Raw genomic sequence first — 23384 nt, forward strand, 5'->3', positions numbered from 1 at the left:
GTACTTACGCGTCTAATTTTTTTTTTTTTTTCCCTAGGTCCGGTGCCGCACCTCCGGTACTGTACTACTCAAAACTATTAAAGCTGTCCAGAAAAATCTAGTCCGCACTTCAAAAAATAGAACAAAATACAAGTCAATAGTACATCACTACAGTATACATCCTCCATATATATATATATATATATATATATATATATATATATATATATATATATATATATATATATATATATATATATATATATATATATAACAAAATGGGGATTTTGCATGTTTGCAATCATTGTAATGTATGTACAGTTAGCAGTAACTGTAAATCATTGTAACTTATTATTATTAATATTATCATCATCAGAGAGAGAGAGAGAGAGAGAGAGAGAGAGAGAGAGAGAGAGAGAGAGAGAGAGAGAGAGGAACATGCTTAGACCTGAATGAGTGATGTCACTCAAATGGCAGGAAAATATGCTTGGTAGCACAGACCGCCAAAAACGGCCAAAAATAATGCTACGGAATGCAGACTGTCGTCTTTATTTATTTTCTTTTCCTTGAAAATCTCCGGTGAGGAAGTACGGATTCAAAATTTCGCTTTTCTGCACCTACCTCAGGTGTGGAGGTACGCACTTAAAATTTTGTCTTTCCCCACATGTCTCAGGTGCGGAGGTACGGACTTAAAATGTCGCCTTTCCGTACCTGTTACTTCCCCATTTTTGAAAATTTATCCGCACCTCGGACCTCCACACCTCCTTTGGTGGTCTGCAGGTACGGAGGAGCAGAGGTGCGGACTGAGGTACGGAAGTGCCCAGCTCTGTAAACATATTAGAGCAAATTTTACTGTAACCTGTATGTTTAGTGTGCATATATATATGGATTAAGTGTGTACTTGTAGGATATCAGAAATGGATTACATCACAAAGTGAGGGACAAAGCAAGGCAAAGTAAGTAATACTCTAGTAATTGTTGATCACAACTTGCACTAACGCATTCTTTATTTAGGGTCAGGAGAAATAATGCACTAGGTGATCAGCTGCCCTGACTTAAAGCACCAATAAAATCTGGATGATCCTCTTCCCTTTAGAGAGAAAAAGAAGCACAAGCACCAACTGATTCACAAGGCAATGCAGTAAAGACATTACATATTTCATCTGTTAAGTAAAGCTAAGCACATAAATTAAAATCCTATGAAAATCAAGGGATTTCACCTTAAATATAATTAGTTTTTGACTATTAGTTTCTATATTTTGACATTGAAAATAATAATAAAAGGAATATACACATATGGAAACCATTCAAATAACAGTGAATGTTTCATACTATTATGCACCAACCACTTTCCATGAGATGCAACACTGCATATTGTCATATTCATAAAATAATTGCTTTTGTAATTTTGGGCAATTTTTGGATTTTCAACTAATTCAGTTCTTTGTGATACGGTGCCTAAATTATTTGTTTTGAATGAGCTGCCTAAAATTCATGGTTAACATTTATTTATATCAAAGTTAAATTTTTTTTTTTTTTTTCATTTTCATTTTCACAAAATGTTAGAAAATTAATTTAGCAATTTTCTTTATGAAGGTGACAATATTAAGAATCCTTTTTGTAGAAAGCTATAAACTACTGTAGTCCGGAAATATTTGACTGCTGACATCATCAATGATTTCTTTACATTTTTGTGTCAAAAGCAAGTGATATTGTCATGGATGTGATGTAAGTTCATCAATACATGGATGTGCATATTGTGGCAACAGTGAAGGAAAGATTAAGGGGCTCAGACAGAAGGGAGAGGGATGCTGCCTGAATTTAGCACAAGGGACACAAGTGAGTTTCTGAAGTCATCTAAAGCCTGTAAGAAGTGAAGTGATTAAATACCATATGGGGCATGCTGACATCCAAGAAAAGTGTGTGTTGGGAACTCAACCAGTCTCTTATGGTTGTAGCATATCTGTCAAGCCTGCCAGCAGAATGCAAGTGAAGAGATTATTAGGGTTAGTGATTCGGTGTGCATTCTGTGAGCTTAAGTGATACAGAGGTTGAGAAGTTCTTCTGTGTGTAGTTGGAGCTATATGGAACAAGGATTGTAAATAATCACCTCAGTGTTTCCCTTCCTGTTGCTAAATAAAGAGCTTGGTTGGAGTTATTGTTTCCTTGCATCCCCCATCTTCTCTCCTGAGATCTAAACCCCTGTATGTGATACAAACAGCCTCTATGGTACCCCTCCTTCATTACAATGTAATTACAATAACATTTTCATGATGTTTCGTTATGGATTTTCCATCTACAATGTGTACTGTATTTTAAATTTAATTAAGATCATTTTTTTTTTCAGAACATAATGTTATATCAATAAAAATATATTCCAAATTCATAAAAATAAGAATATAGAACACCTCCATTAAAATATTCTGAATCATGGATTCTTCACCTGTAATGCTGAATCTTCCATGATAACAACAACAATTATTCACACTATTTTGTAAAACTCAGCCAGGAACTAGGATTAGAAACCAAGATTTTATCCACTATTTCTTGAGTGAATCCTCGATCCAACATTTTCGGAACAATGTTCTTCAGGATGTGACAAAAACCATGCCCTCCATAAGCTTCCTGTGAAAAGAAATCATAATAAAGTGTTTGCTAATTTACCTATCTTTGTATGATAAAATTTGCAGACCTAATTTACAAGGGATGGGACTCATGTCAGATTATTGGAAAACCCATATAATTGAATGGTGAAAGAATAAAGTCATGGATTCCACAGACTTTGCAAAACAGTACTAACCACTGCCTATGTATAAACGATCATAATTTTATTAAAGATCTTTACTTTCCCTTACAAGGATGGACAAATTATCAGTCTCGATTCTTTTTGCAGTTACAAAAAATCTCTTCCCTTCCCATATCTTTAAGTCTTCAGTTTTTCCACCAATCATCAACAAAACTCTTTTTATTTTATGCCACTCCTCACTTCCCCTTATTTGTCCATAGCATCCTTCAACGTCTATTCTAAATATTACCACAAATAACACATCTACTATTCAACACTTCACCACCATATCACATAATTCAGTCTTGTATCACAATGAAACATTAGCATCTCATGGTACTGAATGATAAGGAGAGCATTTGTTTGTAGCCACACTATGAAACATCATTGAAAGACCACCGTGAAGAACACTCACAAATCAAATCTGACATCTTTCTACAATATTCTGTAGTTTGTAGGTGAAACCAGAAAAGTAAAGTGAAATATGTAAATTCATCAATCTTACAAGAGAATAGCTTGGAGACACAATAGGGGAAGTGATCACAGCAAAGCATAATTACTTGGTTTCATGCTTATTTGTTCTTTTATGATTGTTATTCATTCTTTAAACTGATTGATTATTTTATTGGCTTCTTATAAAGGCAAGGATATAACAATACAAATATATTCAGGATAATAGCACTTGTCCATTGAGCTCTTGTTATGCACCCCAAAATTTAATCATAACTTCTTTTCCTTTAAAATATTATATAGTTTGCTTTCATTATTCTTCTTATTTACTTCCTTATTCTAAATATTACATACTTATATTTTTCTTATAATAGCAGGTTTTTTTTTTTTTCTGTTATAAAATTTGATATCATTCAAAACTTCTCAATTTTATGTAAATGAAAGCTCTAAAAACATTAAACGATAGAAAATATGTAGGCTGAATGAACTTACCAAGCGATGAAGAGTGTGTATATCATGAGCTATAAGAATCTTATCCTCAAATCCATTATCCACCAAATGCTTGATGCGCTGAATACGTTGAGCATCAGAGGGCATGTCAATAGATGTTTCAAGCTGATAATGGGAAGTTTCTATGCCAAACAAGTCAAATTCACAATAACTTCCAAGAGATGCAAATTCTACAAGAGCTGTCATGTCATGTATGGTTCCTGAAAAAAAAGGAATTCGTCACTAAAGAGAGAGAGAGAGAATTTATTACTTAACCTGAACTGTCAGGTCACTAAATATGAATGGATGTGGTACCAACGAGGTAAGGAGCTGTATTATCAAAGATTCTTAAGTATAGAAGTTTGTCTCAGCCCAAGTCGAGAGTTGTGTCTAATCACCCAAGTTGAGCTTAGAATCGGTCCTAAACTTTAAGAGTTACGCATAAGACTAAATTAACCAAATAATAACAGTTGACTGTAGAGCCTGAGCCCACTACCTCAAGAATTATCAGCTTTATACAGGTTCTAAATGACCTGAGTGATTCTGAAATACTGGATATATGTAGATTACACATGCAAGAATGCTATTTATGACCGACTTAGTGTAGAGAGGTTTATCAAACTAAAAATAGTGTTATTTAGTCTTGGGTCTTCCCATATTCTGTTTTTTGGGGTGTCTCATTTACATTGTAAATAATAGAATTCCATACAGCTTTTTTTTGTACTGCTTTTTTTTTTTTATGAAGAGGGAAAACTGCCAAGGGCAGTCTCCATAAAGGATTAGAAAGAGCTTGTCAAAAGAGTGGGACAAATGTCCTGAAACTTCCATCTTAAAAGAAGTTAAGTCATAGGAAGATGGAAATACAGAAGCAGGTAGGTAGGGAGTTCCAAAGTTTTCCAGTGAAAGGTATGAATGATTGAGAATACTGGTTAACTCTTGTATTAGAGGCTTGGACCGAATAGAGATGAGAGGAAGAAGAAAGCCTTGTGCAGCGAGGCCACAAGAGGAGGGGAGGCATGCAGTTAGCAAGATCAGTAGAACAGTTAGCATGAAAATAGCAATAAAAGGCAGAAAGAGATGCAACCTTTCAATAGTGAGAAAGAGGCTGAAGACAGTCAGTCAGAGGAGTGAAGCCCTTCAAGCTACATCTTTCCTCATAATACTGACTGTAAAGGGAAGGAAAGTCTTTTCTGAGTTGCCTATATTGACCTTTATGGCCTCCAGGTCATCATCTCCATACTACAGAAAAAGGAGTCACTAGTAGGAATGCAGGGCAAGACAGGCTCAAGGATGTCAACACTGGATAAAATGTACCACCATGTGCAAGATGTAATCATATACATAAAAACTATACACTTCCATCCTTACAAAATCTATGATAAATTATCTTTTGTTACTTTATCGATAAAAATGTAAAATGATTTCACCAGGAAATTTAAAAAATACTGTTTTTTGGTCTTTCACTTTTTTCATACTGGAATTTGAGAGTTCATCTCAAGCAAAGTTTTAAGAATTCCTAAGAGATAAGTACAAGTCTGAGGGGAATCCTAAGAATCCTTGTTAATACGACCTTTGGAGATTGCAATGCTTCACAGGCTGACATTAAATGAGCAACACCCACATATAAAAGAAGGGTTGCAGCCTTTTCAAAGAAGTTCAAGGTGATAAAGTCTATACTTAGAGACAATGGAATATCTAAGAGAAATTTGAAGTCACAAATAATATCACTAATCTTCACAAATTAAAATTAATGAAGCATATGATTTATATGTATACTGACTGTCTAGGTGTCCCATCACCATTTTCTTGACATCTCCTCCTGCTTCGGTATAGATACGGAAAATTTCCTCAGGAGCAGTATGATGGCGGCCAGGATGAAACATCACTGGGCAGCCAAAGCTTTCTTGTGTCTCTCCAGTGGCTTGTATGGATTTGCGTTCAAAGTCTAAGAAAAAAAGTACATTCTTTTGCAACTGGAAGGACATATCTTAAATACAGGAAGATAAAATGTACTACAAAAAATTAGAACATTCTGGTCAAGAACATTATCTGCTTGGAAATACTAATAATAACATTAATAGGTAGCAAGGAGGGAATGAGAAAGGAGCTGCAACATAGGAGGAGCTTGAATACCCACCATACAGTGGCCAAGAGCACCCAACTTCTCCAATTATGCCACACTTGACATCAGGAGCCTCTTCACATCCAATGGTAAGGTCACGTGTAATGGATTTGGACATTTCTTCTACAGATATTCCCAAAGTGTGCTTTTTCTGAGTTGCCCATACATAATATCCTGAAAGAAATTATTACATGTAAATAATCTAGACAATAGATAACATTTCAAGTCATTTAAGATTTTTTTAAATGGATTGTGTTCAATATAACTTTCAAAGCTTTATAGATAGTTGCAACACAAGGTAATACTTTTTCTATATATGTGCATTTATCTCAAATATCATATATACCCATAAACTCACTAAGAATCATCAAGGACAAAAGTTTCAAGCCAGAGCCAGTCTTTTTCTAAGCATACACTCTTTGCATAAAATAATTTCCACTGAAGGATGAGGCAAGAAAATGAAAAGGATCAAGGATATGAAGTCACTGTAAGAACACTTATAAAAAGAACTTGCTTAACAATAGATATATTCACAAAGATGATTGTTAACAATTACACTAATAACAATACAACACTTAATAAAAGGAAACATGCAGTAAGGATTTCAAAAGGTGAAGATGCAGTTAGCCAAATATAAAGTTTGTATTCAGAAAAAAAATAAATAAATGAATAAATAAAAAAAAAAAAATAAAAAAAAAATAGCTAACTACATGGTAAATAAAATCATCAAACATGAAAAGAAACAACACTACAGTATGACGAAAATGTGCTCAGGAAATTACATAGATGAAGTTTAATCATACAAGTAGATAAGCACATCAAATCTTATGGCTGCACTGAACATATGGATATACATACAATATTCCTGATACTCCTCAAGTCCAAAGTATATTAGGCTACTGGTTTTCACTGAGTAGCTTCTCATTATCCAACAAATTACTGCAGTCTTCTTTGTACTGCCACGGTAGTATCAAGAAAAGAATACATGAGTTTCTTTTTAAGACTTGTCTATCTTAACTTATCAATATGTACTGAGATACTCCATAACATATATCTTCATTGAAGCATATACAATTTATCTTCATTCTAGGCTGAGATCTCCCAAGAGACTATCAAAGACAAGGCAGCACACACACATACACACTCACTCATGCTCACAATCACACTGACAAATATCTTTTGAATTTTAAGAATTATAATTAGTGTGTGTGTGTGTGTGTGTGTGTGTGTGTGTGTGTGTGTGTGTGTGTGTGTGTGTGTATTTACCTAATTGTATTTACCTAATTGTAACATACGGGAAAAGAGCTATGCTCGTGTTGTCCCGATATGTCTCTCTGGCGATAGGTCATTGGTAATTGTCACCCCAAGGTCTTTTTCTTCATGACTGGTTTTATGTCTTCATTTCCTATCTTGTACATACTCCTGATTCTTCTTTCACTCTTGCCAAACTCTATTTTCTTGCATTTTGTCGTGTTGAACTCCATTTGCCATGTACAGCTCCATTTCCATATTCTGTCCAAGTCTTCCTGGAGTAGTTCGCAATCTTTGTCACATCTCACTTTTCTTAACAATTTTGCATCGTCTGCAAATAGGCTCACATAACTGGACACCCCATCCACCATGTCATTTATGTAGACCGCGAACATTACTGGTGCCAACACTGATCCCTGTGGAACTCCACTCTCCACCAAGCCCCATTCTGATGGTCTGTCCTTAATTATTGTTCTCATTTCTCTTCCTACCAAAAGTCTTCCATCCATTTTAGTAAACTGCCATGCACTCCTCCTACCATTTCAAGTTTCCAGATCAGTCTCCGGTGTGGTACCTTATCAAAGGCCTTTTTTAAATCCAGATATATTCCATCAGCCCAACCATCTCTTTCCTGTATTACATCTATCACCCTCGAATAGTAACATATCAGGTTTGTCGTGCATGAACGCCCTTTTCTAAAACCAAATTGACACTCACAAAGTATGTCATTTTTCTCCAAGAAGTCTGTCCATCTATTCTTCACCACCCTCTCACACATCTTAGCTACCACACTTGTAAGTGACACTGGTCTATAGTTCAATGGGTCTCTCTTGTTACCTGATTTATAGATTGGGACAATGTTAGCTCTTTTCCAGTCTTGGGGCACTACACCTTCCCTTAATGAGGCATCAATTACTTCACAAACTTTTTCTGCCAGTTGCTCCCTGCATTCTCTTAAAATCCATCCTGATACCCCATCAGGTCCCACAGCTTTTCTCACTTCTAAACTCCCCATCATATTCTTGATCTCCTCCACAGTTACTTGAAACTCCTTCATAATCCCTTTCTGTTCCATTACCAGTGGTTTGTCAAAAGCAGTCTCCTTTGTGAATACCTTCCGAAAGCATCCATTCATAGCCTCTGCCATTTCCTGGGATCTTCACTGCATACTCCATTTACTTCTAAACTTTCAATACTTTCTCTATTTTTGATGTTGTTGTTCACATGTCTGTAAAAAGCCTTGGTTGGTCTTTACATTTATCAATTATATCCTTTTCTTGTTTCTTTCTTTCTTCTCTTCTAATCAACACATATTCATTTCTTGCTCTTTTGTAACTTTCCCACTGCTTAATCCGTCTTTTCCTTCTCCACCTCTTCCATGCATCCTCTTTTCTTGTTCTAGCCTTTTCACATCTATCGTTAAACCAGTCCTGCTTTCCAACTTCTCTATGTTGTCTTATTGGTACAAATTTTTCTCACCTTCTTTGTATATTTTTATAAATTCCTTCCACTTTTCATTTGCTCCTTAGCACTCTTGAATTTCATCCAATTTGTCTCTTGAAAGAATTTCTTTAGGTTTCCAAAATCTGTCTTGGCATAATTCCATCTTCCCACTTTATATTCTTCATTTCTTCTAGATTTCTCTTCATCTATCACCTTGAACTCCAAAACTGCATGATCACTCTTTGCTAAAGGGCACTCCACCCTCATCTCCTCAATGACCATTGGCTCTGTACTAAAGACCAAGTCCAGTCTTGACGATGCTCCCTCTCCTCCAAACCTAGTATCTTCTTTGACCCACTGAGTTAACACATTTTCCATTGCCAGTGTCAATAGTGTATTTCCCCATGTTGTCTCTGATCCTTCCATTGACCAGTCCTCCCAACACACCTCTTTACAATTAAAATCTCCCATCATTATAGTTCGTTCACAGCCACCCAACATTTCTTCCAGACATGTTCCTGTATCACTTATCATTTCTTCATATTCCTGTACTGACCATGCATTTGTCTTAGGTGGTACGTACACCACTATGTAGTGCCTCTTTTTCCTTCATTAGTTTCTGCTCTGATCTTTAGCACTTCTGCCTTTCCCATACCTTCTTTCACTTGATCCACCTTTATATCTTTTTAACCAGCAACATCACTCCTCCTCCCATCTTACCTACTCTATTTCTTTTCCAAACATTATATTTCCCTTCTCCAACCATCATCAGGTCTTCTCCCTCTCTCAGTTTTGTTTCAGTAAGACCCACAATATCTGGGTTCTTGTCCCTCAAGTAATCGTTGAGTTCTAAAATCCCCGATATCACTCCATTTATGTTGGAATACATTACATTCCGTGTGTGTGTGTGTGTGTGTTAGGTTAGGTTAGGTTAGGTTAGGTTAGGTTAGGTTAGTGTGTGTGTGTGTGTGTGTGTGTGTGTGTGTGTGTGTGTGTGTGTGTGTGTGTGTGTGTGTGTGTGTGTGTGTGTGTGTGTGTGTGTGTGTGTGTGTGTGTGTGTGTGTGTGTGTGTGTGTGTGTGTGTGTGTGTGTGTGTGTGTGTGTGTGTGTGTGTGTGTGTAATTCACCTCGGTCGCCTCATGGTCACTCAGCCAGTCTTCCCCATTACAGAGCAAGCTCAGAGCTCATATACCGATCTTCGGGTAGGACTGAGACCACAACACACTCCACACACCGGGAAAGCGAGGCCACAACCCCTCGAGTTATATCCCGTACTTATTTACTGCTAAGTGAACAGGGGCCACACATTAAGAGGCTTGCCCATTTACCTCGCCGCTTATCGGGACTCGACCCCGGCCCTCTCGATTGTGAGTCAAGCGTGCTAACCACTACACTACGCGCTGTGTGTGTGTGTGTGTGTGTGTGTGTGTGTGTGTGTGTGTGTGTGTGTGTGTGTGTGTGTGTGTGTGTGTGTGTGTGTGTGTGTGTGTGTATTTACCTAGTTGTGGTTTATGGGAGGGGAGTAAACTCATGGTGTCCCATCTCTATTTCTTTTATCAAATTTAACCTTAAAGGTATGCACAGTTCCAGCCATTACAACTTCCTCATCAAGTTTATTCCAATTGTTCACAACTCTAAGAGGGAAACTATACTTCTTGACTTCTCTTCTACAAAAACCATTTTTCAACTTTAAACCTCTTGTACTGCATGTGTCCGGTAGCAAAAAGTCTTCTTTATCCACTTCCTCCATACCATTAACCATTCTGTAAACATGTATCATATCTCCTCTTTTCCTTCTCTCTTCCAATGTAGTAATGTCCAATTTTCTCAATCTTTCTCCATAAGGTAAAGTACTTAAATTTGGAACCATCTTTGTAATTGCTCTCTGCACTCTTTCAAACTTCATTATATTTTTCTTTTTATGAGGAGACCACACGACCACCACATATTCCAATTTCGGTCGTATCACAGAAATCAATATCCTTTTAATCATCCTATCATCAAGGTACAAAAAGGCCACTCTCACTCTCTTTAATAAATTCATCATACCCTTAACAATTACATATATATGTTTGTCTGGAATCAAGTCATCTGTAACAGTCAATCCGAAATTCATTTCCTCTTTTGATATCTTCAATTTGACACCTTTCATATTGTAGTCGTATCTTATTCTATTTTCACTCTTACCAAACTCCATTACATTACACTTATTCAAGTTAAACTCCATTTGCCATGCTCTACTACAATTACTAATCTTTTTTAAATCACTTTGTAGCACTAAACAGTCATTCACATTTTCGACCTTCCTCATCAGTTTTGCATCATCAGCAAACAGGTTTATATAACTTTCAACTTCTTCACTCAAGTCATTAATGTAGATAACAAACATTAGTGGTCCCAACACAGATCCCTTTGGGACACCACTAGTTACCTTAGGCCATGATGAACACTGGTCATGTATTACTGTTCTCATTTCTCTGTCATTAAGATAATCCTTCATCCACTCAAGTAATCTTCCACCAATGCCTCCATACTCCTTTATCTTCCATAACAATCTTTGTTGTGGTACCTTATCAAATGCTTTTTTCAAGTCAAGATATACTGCATCCACCCATCCATCTCTTTCTTGAATCATTCTTGAGTAAAATGATAGCAAATTTGTGGAACATGACATACCTTTCCTATTTCTCTTCTCTCCTGTAAAGTTCAAAATCCCATATATTTCAGTATCTCCATGTGTGTAATTTTTCACCTCGGTCGCCTGCTGGTCATCCAGCCAGTCTTCCCCATTACGGAGCGAGTTCAGAGCTCATAGACCGATCTTCGGGTAGGACTGAGACCACATCAACACACAACACACACCGGGAAAGCGAGGCCACAACATCCCGTACCTATTTACTGCTAGGTGAACAGGGGCCACACATTAAGAGGCTTGCCTATTTGCCTCGCCGTTTACCGGGACTCAAACCCGGCCCTCTCAATTGTGTTTCACTGTTTGATCTGCTGCAGTCTCTGACGAGACAGCCAGACGTTACCCTACGGAACGAGCTCAGAGCTCATTATTTCCAATCTTCGGATAGGCCTGACACCAGGCACACACCACACACCGGGACAACAAGGTCACAACTTCTCGATTTACATCCCGTACCTACTCACTGCTAGGTGAACAGGGGCTACACGTGAAAGGAGACACACCCAAATATCTCCACCCGGCTGGAGAATCGAACCCCGGTCCTCTGGCTTGTGAAGCCAGCGCTCTAACCACTGAGCTACCAGGTGTGTGTGTGTGTATTTACCTATTTGTGTATTACAGGGCCGTGTGTGTGTGTGTGTGTGTGTGTGTGTGTGTATGTGTGCACAAGTCTTAATAAAATCTGAAGCATTGAGTCTCATGCATTCTCAATAAGATATTCTTAACTTAAATAATTTCTTCACTTAATTTTATCACTCTGACTTTCAATACAGATGATGAACTTACCTGCTCCTGCTATAATGTTGACTCCAGATGTGAGAGAGACCTCACGCAAATATTTGACATTCCTCTGAATTCCATAGGTGGTGTTCTCTACTATTGTGCCACCCCCACATTTCTTGAACTGCTCCATCTCCTTCATTACAACTGCCTTGACTTCTTGTGTATTGAGACTAAGATTTTTTTTGTTACTGTACCTGAAAGTTAAAAATATGATAGAAATACATGAAGACATAATGAGAAACACATACTGTCTGTCCTTCACAAACCTCATCTGATATTGGTGTATGTGTTGGACAAGATTATAAGAGAATACAATATCGTCCTTTCACAATAAAATGGTAGGGAAGTTAAATCAAATACAGGATAATGGTAACTATAAATCTATTAAGAAACATAATGAAAATTAAAAGAGGATAGATAATTTCTAAATAATCCTACTAGAGAAGTCCTGAGGGAATTCAAACTGCAGGAGTGAAAAGAAAAACATAATTCCACAATGCCAGTGAAAGAAAATTAATGATGATGAGTCATATTCAGGTAAACTGGACAGATTAACATTTTGTACAGAGGAAGCTGAGAGCAAATTGAAAATAAATTACAAAAGATAGTGGAAGAAGAAAACGCAAAATTTTGAGGAAGTGAACATTGTCAGTTCAAAAGAACAAATAGTTGAATGGATCCCACTTGTCTGAAAATAAATTAGAAAAAATGGAATGAGTATCATAATTACATGAGAAGCTGCCAGAAGTCATTATGCTTACTCATGGTAGTCTCATCACAGATCTCAGCATAAGCATAAATACATGCAGAAATTAAAGCAAGAATAATTACATAATTTCAAAGTCTGCATTTATCTAGGCAGTATATACCAGACTGAGCTCTTTCTCAAACGAAATACAAATACAGATGAGAAAATTTCATTCACTTAATTACATAAGTCACTTTTCAAGGCATGTGAGGAATAAGGATAACAGCATTCTCCGAATGTGCTACCAAGAGGATGTCACATTCAGGATATTATTGACAAGGTAATCAGATGTTGGTTACAGGTATGTAAAGCAAGTCCATATCTATCACCTCTCTTTCACACCCACTATTACTCTCTGTCTTCTCCTCACAGCTTATATATGTCTGCTTTCTATATTGTTCTGTTCTTCTATACTCTTCATCTCCATTCTGACACCAGTTATCTCATCCTCTACTTTAATTTTTACTTCTCACTGTAAATTGTTTACCAAGTTTCCATTGGAACTAACCTTTTCTTCATTCCCATCCATTACCTTTTTGCTCAGTTGCTATTCACTACATTACTCTCCTCATAACTATCTTTCATGTTAATCTGAGTGAAGTGAGAACATAATAAGTACAACATATTGACAAATTACGGAAAATAGGCTCTTAATTCAAGTTACTCTATTGATTGTGAGAAATTATCACTGTTCATGCACACAAGCAGTAAGCAAGCCATACAATATAATACAAGTTATGCAAGTTGTCTGTGACCAAGCAAGCATATATACTGTCTACGTAAATAATTTTGAGAAGAAAATCAATATCAGATCCTTGAATAATATCTATAGAAGTAAATTAAATTGTTAAATACTACATATATATATATATATATATATATATATATATATATATATATATATATATATATATATATATATATATATATATATATATCACAGCTACTAAACTTTATGCAATAGTAACGTAATCCCCCAATATTACTCATGGAAAATATAGAATAAAAAAAAAGTCAAAATGGCTATAATTTTAGTAATCAGAACATAATAAAGCAAATTATCTGCAACTATGTATCTTTGTTCCATAACAGATCTTGAAGAATTATTACCATCACATCTAAAATCCTCTGTACTGTACAAAATACTCATTCATATTTCATAAAACCATTCTAGACATTCCATTATTGTAAACTAAGCACTAATTTACTTATGCAATGCACTTAATAATGACTACGTACAGTTCAAAACATAATTTCCATAATTACCTAAAGTATGTAATTATTTGCTTCATCAGTGATGTATGAGATAAGTGTAAGCAGCTTCCAGTGTAGGAACCATGAATAAAGCACTCTTTCTCAAGTTATCATTACATACGGATTCTGCCTAATCCAGCCGAGGTTGGGCAGGGTAAAGTCACAGGTTTCGAAGGACTTCTCATCTGGCTTTGCTGTTACAAAAATGTCTCCAAATTCCATGAAAAGGTGTTCGTGGGTATGGGTCCTGCCCAGAAAAGACGGCTCCACCAGACCACATACTGAAAAATGGAAATTCAGCAAATATTACTATTACACAGCTCTAGAGGTGTATTGATACTTGCTTCTGTGAAAACAGAAACAGGCAGAGTTTCACATACTGAAGATACTGGCTCACTCTCACATTAGAGAGGTGGGCAGAATTAGAATTAATAGAACTTCTTGTGCAATGAAGCCACAAAAGGTGTAAAGACATAGTGTTCATGAGTCAACATCAGAAACTATAGAAATATAATAAATGTAGTAACATATAATAGGTGGTACAATGCAACCATCCACAAACACAAGGCTTGTGCTCATAATATGTACCATTGCACACTCTCTATGATTAAACTAATACTTAGTCTCTAAAGGAGCTGGTGAGTGTGTAAGAAAAGACATGCCCTTACCTATCAATGTAGCATGAAGAGTAATTGTATAAGTATACCTAAGTCTCTGCATGAAGCCTCAACAACAAAAATTATTTTATTTTTTTGCAACACGAAAGCTTTATTGAATTTTCTTACATCTGATTCAATATGTTGATGGGACTGGAGCTGTGTTAACCTCCTTCGAGCCTTTGTCCCATTCATACATTTGCAACTGCTGTCCATTTAGCCTTAACAAGTGTAACAAGTCTACCGAGACATCTATATTGAGTCTAATGCTTCTTACACAGTCCACTCATGACATTTATGATTTTCTCCTTGGCCTTAAACCTCTAACATCCAAATCAAATGCTCTTTTGTCTAACCTTCTTACATGTCTACACTATTGTATCAATTAGATTTGAGGAAATAATTGCGCATAGAAGTGGCTGCTAGCGGCAGAGGCCAAGCATGTAATGTAAGCAATTTTATAATTTTTCTACTTTCCTTGAAACAATTTACATTGTTTATGGTGATACATTAGTAGATCATGGGAATTTAGAATCTACCTTCCAAGTCACACTGTCACCTTCTTTACAACTGTTGCACACATTGGCATGCAACAATTTTACACCATCAATTATAGCCATTTTATCTTGGGATAATAGAAGTGTCCTATAATATCATTATGTTTCGGAACCAACCATAAGTATCAACAGCTACCTATACAAATATTTGACATTTCCAAAGAAGACATAAATAAAAACAACATGAGTAAAGAAAGGCATAGTTATGCATTACTCAGAGCTATGAATATCAGCAACACAGACAACTATGCTCACATCATTGTTGTTTTTAAGATAACAGAAAAGTTAAGAATCTGACTATATCATCAGCTCCATTTCAGAGTGGCTGGCGCTTGCTCCCTCCTCTGTTCAGTTTTGAGGCCTGTCTAGAAGTATAAACACCAGACAATGATAATACATGTAGTCTTAACATCTAAGGTGCTGTAAGCTATGTACTATGTTCTCAAGATCAAGGCTTCAATTCTTGGATGTGACTTCTCATGTCTAAAGACTTATCTCTCGCATTCAAATAAATTTCTTATTGTTTTCACACCTATAAATATTTAACAAATTCTCTTTTATGCAAGGAACACTTTTTTGACAACTGTTTTGAGTTTAAATTAGAGAGAAAGAAAAAAGAGAGAAAATATAATACCTGTAATAACAAGTAACAAATAAAATGGAAAAAAAAAAATCACCAAATAATAAATATAAACTTAAATTAGAGGCACACATGAGCTAAGAAATGCGGCTAACCGAAAAAAAAATACCCACACAAATCCAACAAAGACTATTTCCAGCACGGCAATTCTGAGTTTTCACATTATGGTAACAGTCCACTGAAGAGATAAATACCAAGACACTACATTCTTTTTTTTTTTTTTTTCCGATTCGCAAGAATACGCCCCAGATACTGTGCACAGTGTGCAGTTATGTAACAGTACATGCCTTTCTTATAAGATTTCTGAAGTTGATTATGTTTATCCCTACTTATATACCTCTATCCAAACATCACATCATATTAGTTTTTGCCTTGTTTATACGAAAACCATTGCATAAGTCAGTAAATACGAGATTAATACGTACGTAACATCTCTTGGTGCCATTGGTCTGTGTCCGTAAATAATGCCCATAACGCTGTCATGCCAATGTAATACTACAGCTCAAGACTAGATTATACTACTGACAGCTATTTAGTTTGTAAGAGTTACATAATCAATCTGAACAAAGCAAATTCCTCACCTGTCTGTACTTTTCCCTTCATCTTACTGCGATGCGTGCAAAGCTATTGCAAGTGCAACAAGTGTTCCCTTCGCTCGGCCCCGGCTATCTTGATCTTGGCTGGCAAGTGCAAATGGCAAGTGGCTCTTGTAACTTATGCTGGGTCAGGGCACCGGCTGTGTACTGATTAAATTGGTTATCATCGTGAGACAACATTGATAAGACTTTCTAACTGGATTTGTTAACCCTTGAAATGATAACAGGCTTTTTTTTTTATTGATCACAGCGGTATCCATTGAAAACTTTGATGAAGCAAATGCATATTGGCAACAACAGGTTTGGCTCAAATACAATAGGTAACACACACACACACACACACACACATTGTGACATTTTACAATACTTTGAGGTTCGCGCTGAAATGACGAACAATTTTCAAGGAAACAAACACACTCCTCACGAAAGAAATTGAGATGTGTGGACAGCGTGGTGTTAAATGCCTTAATCAGCCATATATATTCAAGATCGGATTGCCATGGGATCTAACCTATCGCCGGGACTCTGAAGGGTAGCTACAGCCGGCATAAAGTAGTAATAGATTTTTAACCCCTTGAGTACCATGAAGCGTTTCCATATTCATTCTGTTTACTATTTGGTGGTTTTATACAGCTTCAAAAACTCATGTTGGAGATTAAAATAGTGAAGACTGGGCATTAATCTTTTGACTTCCATACACCCTTGATTGTTAATGTCAATGAAATGGTCTAATAGTAAACAAGTCTCAAGGCAAAAATGTGTCCCAGTACTGAATCAAAACATTGGTTATGATTGATACCAAAGTTTTATCCACGCGGATTGAGTGGGAAGCCTACATAATCCTGAATGAATGCCATGTTGATAACGAGGCAAGTCTGTCCAATTAATGAAATCTGCCTTCATAAGTGCTTCATGCCGGATATTAATTCAGTTGACGATATTATCTATATCTCAACACACACACACACACACACACACACACACACACACAGAGAGAGAGAGAGAGAGAGAGAGAGAGAGAGAGAGAGAGAGAGAGAGAGAGAGAGAGAGAGTTTAATCAGGTTCACGAGAGAGAGAGAGAGAGAGAGAGAGAGAGAGAGAGAGAGAGAGAGAGAGAGAGAGAGAGAGAGAGAGAGAGAGAGAGAGAGAGAGAGAGAGAGAGAGAGAGAGAGAGTTTTATCAGGTTCACGGTTACAAAAAAGCTGCTGTTATCACCACCCCACCATACTTCCTAGCACACCAGAGAGAGAGAGAGAGAGAGAGAGAGAGAGAGAGAGAGAGAGAGAGAGAGAGCGAGTGCGTGTCCCACAAAACTGTGATCGTTGACTACACTGTGGCAGTCGCAATAACCACCACCGTGCAATATCATTCCAAACAGGAAAAAAAAAAAACCTTACTTCCCCACACCAAGCAATGATGATTCAGATAACAACTTACCTACAGAGAGAGAGAGAGAGAGAGAGAGAGAGAGAGAGAGAGAGAGAGACTTGATATGCGAAGAAAAATATATGAAGAGAAAAAAGCTATGTGTAATATTCTGATGAGTCTATTACGAATATCACAGGTTTAAAAAAAATAATGATTTTAGTAGTGCCCAAATGCAATTGTGTGTCAGAGAGAGAGAGAGAGAGAGAGAGAGAGAGAGAGAGAGAGAGAGAGAGAGAGAGAGAGAGAGAGAGAGAGAGAGAGAGAGAACGTGCGTTGAACCTTGTTAGTACACAAATGATACTGTACCACACACAGAATTTCAAACATAAACTGTAGGAGAATCAGATTGGAGTGGCCGTATAGAAGGAGGCGAGTATCAGCTGATGCGATGACATAAGCCGGCAGGAAGGACGACTTAAGCCGCCTGGCCTAACTAAAAGCCGGCAAGGGGAGCAGGATAAAGTGCGGTGGAGGGAATATGATCGCTGAAGGGGAAGAGAAGGGGTGGAAAGACCGGCAAATGGAACACCGAGCGGACCCACAGCCAGACCGCAGCCACGATAAAATATTACAGTATCCCATGACCTCCGCCAGACAGTGAAAATTGGATTCGGATTAAGTATATACACGTAACATAAGACCAGTATATAGGGAAGACAAGAATCCTAACCATTTGATTTGACAACACTATTACTGTCCTCACCTGGTAATTTTTTCTCCCTGCCACCACTCACACCTTATTAAAAAAACACTTGTCTCGAAACTCCAAGTAGGTAAAATAAACAAATGTGTGAAATGGATAGAAGATACATGACTCTCAAGCTTAACTCTTATACAACATTGAAAATAAAACTGAATAATTATAATAATAAAATATTACTGGCACAAATGGCAAAAAAGTACAAATTTAAGTACAAATCCGAACTTGGATGAATTTTCTATCATTATCACACGTCCGGCACAACTTTATAACTCTTACCACCGCGACGATCCAATACAACTCCACATACACGACCAATGATAACAAACACCACGCATTGATATTGTCCTCGGTTACTATTTAAATATTTTTTTCATTAATTTTGCAAACACAGTCACTATCATTATTATAATACATCGGCTCTTATTCAACTATCGCATCACGCCTTCGTTACGCGAGCACAAATCCACAGGAGTAAGCTTTTCACAAGGATCACCACGACGTGCTTTTATAAAATATACAATGATGCATTACACTGAAGAGCAACTATATCATAGCTCTCCACTGTTCCCACAGACTTATAAACTTGTATTGTGTAGTACTCACATATTTCCTGTATTCTTATATTCTCTACGCTCATATAATATTCAGTAGAAAACTCTACCAGATGGATAAAGAAAGATAAGAGAAATCAGTTGACCGCCCGGCCTGATGACACACCGAAACGGCCGCTTCCTCGTGCAGTTCTAAGCCAAGGGGTGGTTTTGAACGGTTTTTCTCTCATCTAGTTTAATTTCAAAGGCCACAGAGATGGTAAGTCCGTTTAAATGGGTGTTTCTCCTCCTGGTGATGCAGAGATCTTGATATACGATTACTAAAATCACGAAAACACCCTTTGAAACCTTGATAAATGTCATTCAAACCTGTTACTGTAAAAACTAAGATAAAAAACGTTTAAAGAATACGGACTAAGGTTTCCCATTATATAAGACTTATCTTTAACATTTTTTTTTTTTGCAACGCGGAAGATGGCAACCACATCTATGCCACAAGATCCAGGATAAATAACAAATTAGTATTCTAAACAAATATACCTTGCTGGAGCTCCAAAAGAATTAAATTCGTCTTAACTATAGTTTTACAGTGCATTAGTTTCCTGAGACCATCTGGCTTTGCGATTCTGTTTTGCTCTTAAGACTGCATGTTGAATTTTCGCCAGCATCTAAATTCTAATATGGCGGGATGATAATGATGGGATATGGGCAGCTAACCGACTTCCCTTTTCACTTTTTGACTCTCGGAGACGTTCATCTTTGCCTCAGTTCTTACTCAAAATCACATTCTCTACATAAAAAGAAATCTTTCATGCATTTATTTATCTATCAATTTATTTTAAGGAAAGAAACCTTAGAATAACAAATTCATGTTGTACAAAGGGAGAGGCAGAGGGGAAGAATAAACCCACATCTCGACGCTTCCCTGTAGGAGCAGCCCCGTGTTACAGCGGCAAAGGGCGTTGGTTATTCATAGGAGGGTGAGTGCAGGAGAAGCAGAGGATGGGGCGAGGAGAGGCTAGGGAGAAGCTTAAGGTCAGAGGAAAAGTATCTTATTCACAGGAAAGATGGACAGGAATCTATTGGGAACTGCTCTTGAAACTATGGTATGATGAACACAAAGCACACACACGCACACACACACACACACACACACACACACACACACACACACACACACACACACACACACACACACACACACACACACACATACTATCAGCAATATCAGTGGAAAGTAAGCAGCTACGGTTTTGTCTCAGCCCTACTCATAGATTGGACTGTATGAACTCTTGGCTGTCACCAGGAGAGTACTGCAGCTGGCACTTTAAGTCAAGTGAGTGATATTCAAGACTGTGGCTGAATGACACACACACACACACACACACACACACACACACACACACACACACACACACACACACACACACACACACACACACACACACACACACACACACACACACACACACACACACACACACACACACACACACACACACACACACACACACACACACACACACACACACACATCATTGGACTCTAATCTCCATCCCTTCCCCTCCGAGTAGTTCAATCCACCAAATTGCTTGGGATTACACCAGCAACAGACTAAGTAGGAAGGAAGCAGCCGTCACTGCCACCAACAGGACTGCCAATTACCGCCTGTTCACATCGCAGCGACTCGACATACCCACGTCGTCCCATCAGAATGAGGATATACTTCGCCTCCAAGCTTCGTATTAGGGACCATATTCTGAAACATCTCTACACCGCACCAACACTATATTCAAAAGCTCTAGTTGAAGTTCCACTGGTTTTCCAGGGTTTACAAGGTTCTAGTTACATATTAGCAACAGTTCTAATTTTCAAGAAGAGAAACGCTCATGAGTATTCGGCTTATCATCTTTGTAGCCTTTGGAGAATAGTTGTGGTTAGAGAGCAAAGCATTTCAGAATATAAGGATACAGAAGTCGTGAAGCTAAGAGTGAATACCATGGGTTAGGATCTCTTCCTTGTTGTTCCCTTCTTATGTTTCCTTTTGAGAGCATTTTGGTGGACCGGTACTGCATTTATAAGGCTTTCAAGGACATTACTGAACGGATCTAAAGTAAAACAATTAAGCGATAACGGAAAGGTCATATGTTGAACTGAAGCCAAACCTTTAAAAGTCTCATTAGTAAAAACCCATCGGAGGGATAATGATGGAGTCCATAATGCGTTTATTCAATAAATATCGATAATCGTTATAATATTTTTTCAGGCATGTTCTTTTTATGATCAGATTATAAATTGTATTCTTTGTCTGGTTTTCATTGGGGTTATTCCCCCACTGACGACGCAGAAGACTTGCTAACCTGCCTATGACTCATTAAAACATGTTTGAAAATCCCTGTGACTTTTAGAAGAACCTTTTAGAAGTTATGAAGGTAAGACCGTTTGATGTGGTTCTGTATTACACGCAATACCTGTGCTTAAGGAGAAATATGAAGCTTAGCTGTACTGCCTCTGGTGACTCCTTTTAAAGCAGTGGTTCTAAAACTGGAGGTAAATTATTTCATGGGCACAATATAATTTTTTTTTTCGAGGGTGTTAGAGGAGAGAAAGAAAAAAAGAAAACGTCAGGAAACCAAGAAAATACTACAGTACCTATTAATGGGATTAATGTTAAGTTAGTCTTAGAATAAAAATAAATTATAAATGTATCAAAATTAAGTAGTAAAGTTAAACTGAATGACAAATATTAAAAAACTCAGTAGAACATAAAATAAGAAGAAATCGTGTATTAGAGTGTGACAAGACGAGTATTTTTAACAGGTATGCATCAGAACGTGACTACTACGTGTCACTCACTACCTGAGCCCACTCAAGCATGTAACTCCAATCGTTCTACTGATTAATGATAATAATGTTCTTGATTTTTTTTTATAATAGCTATTACAGACGAAAAAAGGTCAAAGACAGTAAATGAAAGAAAATATATCAATTGTTTTAATTTCTCCCCCCCCACACACACACCCGCACAGTGTAGTGGTTAGCACGCGGGTTCGAGTCTCTGGCGCGGTGAGGCAATCGGTGAGCCTTAGGCTAATGTGTACCCCTGTTCACCTAGCGGTAAATAGGTACGGGATGTAACTCGAAGGTTTGTGACGTGTGGTGTGGTCTCAGTCCTATCCGAAGATCGGTCAGTATGAGCTCTGAGATCTTTCCGTACGTTAAAGGCTGGCTTGGTGACCAGCAGACGATCGTGACGAATAACAAATGTTTTATTTATTTATTTTTCTATCTTATTTTCGGTTAATCTTTTTTTTTTTTGTTTTTGACAAAATTTTGCGAATGGTGTAACAAGCATAATACTATCTCTTCATAATCTTAATCTTGCTTTTAAAAAATTTTCTACAGATATATATATATATATATATTTTTTTTTTTTTTTTTTATAAACTTAACACAATACCATCATTTTCAGAGTCGTGTCGCACGGACTCTCCTTCCCTCCTGGACGTGCGTCACTGCCAGCAGTATTAGTCAAGGCATTAGACCAATGGTTTACTATTTTCTGCGTGTATATACTTCACACGAAAAGAATGCAATGTTTTCATTGACTTCCATTAAAATAAAAACATATCAAATATATACAAACATAATAACTCAGGTTACAGAATGGTTGAATGGAATCTTCGATAAAAAAAAAAAAAATCCATTCCTTGAATTAAATAATCAGTGTCAGGGTAAATACAATTAGTCTTATTGTGTTGGCGCCAATCACTCCTGCCAACTTAGTCACACGCGGCACGACAATCTCCAATCACGGACGTGACTACCTTGTTGCGTCAAGGCCTTATAACCCGCGTGTTGCGATTCAGTCTTCTACCTACTGGAGTCCCCTCAGCCTTCTGATTACGTTAAAAAATTTGCATCTGTGACTGTATGTATATTCATCTTTCTGTTTATTTACCTACCAATCTATATATTTACCTACCAATATATTTATTAATTTAGCTATGTATTCTCTCTCTCTCTCTCTCTCTCTCTCTCTCTCTCTCTCTCTCTCTCTCTCTCTCTCTCTCTCTCTCTCTCTCTCTCTGTCTTGTTTCGAGCACTTCCAGTCTACTTTTCATACCGCGGCTTTCACAATGATGCAGCCAACCATCGCTATCATGACTAAGTACAACATTCGAGTGGATCGACATTACAATCATAACTGACCTTTCCACACTCGCAAAACACACTTGATGAATTAGTGCTACACAT

General features: G+C 37.3%; 1 protein-coding gene across 4 annotated transcripts in view; it reads right to left on the minus strand.

Annotated features, from left to right (window-relative positions):
- Positions 1 to 951: 951 nt before the first annotated feature.
- LOC123504401 (phosphotriesterase-related protein-like) overlaps positions 952 to 23384 on the minus strand; it is a 116019-nt gene continuing 93586 nt past the window's right edge. The window contains exons 1-7 of one of the 4 annotated variants that reach the window (XM_045254866.1): positions 16431 to 16588; positions 14118 to 14277; positions 11998 to 12188; positions 5841 to 5999; positions 5484 to 5648; positions 3707 to 3924; positions 952 to 2604 (exon numbers count right to left, since the gene is read on the minus strand). In XM_045254866.1, the coding sequence (XP_045110801.1) occupies positions 2467 to 2604; positions 3707 to 3924; positions 5484 to 5648; positions 5841 to 5999; positions 11998 to 12188; positions 14118 to 14277; positions 16431 to 16452 (1053 nt within the window). In that variant the 5' untranslated portion in view covers positions 16453 to 16588 and the 3' untranslated portion in view covers positions 952 to 2466. Of the gene's footprint in view, positions 2605 to 3706; positions 3925 to 5483; positions 5649 to 5840; positions 6000 to 11997; positions 12189 to 14008; positions 14278 to 16274; positions 16368 to 16430; positions 16589 to 23384 lie in introns of those variants that run through there. The other 3 variants (XM_045254864.1, XM_045254865.1, XM_045254867.1) reach the window with 3 other exon arrangements.

The sequence above is a fragment of the Portunus trituberculatus genome, chromosome 16 (genome assembly GCF_017591435.1).
Source record: "Portunus trituberculatus isolate SZX2019 chromosome 16, ASM1759143v1, whole genome shotgun sequence".
Taxonomy (NCBI): Eukaryota; Metazoa; Arthropoda; class Malacostraca; order Decapoda; family Portunidae; genus Portunus; species Portunus trituberculatus.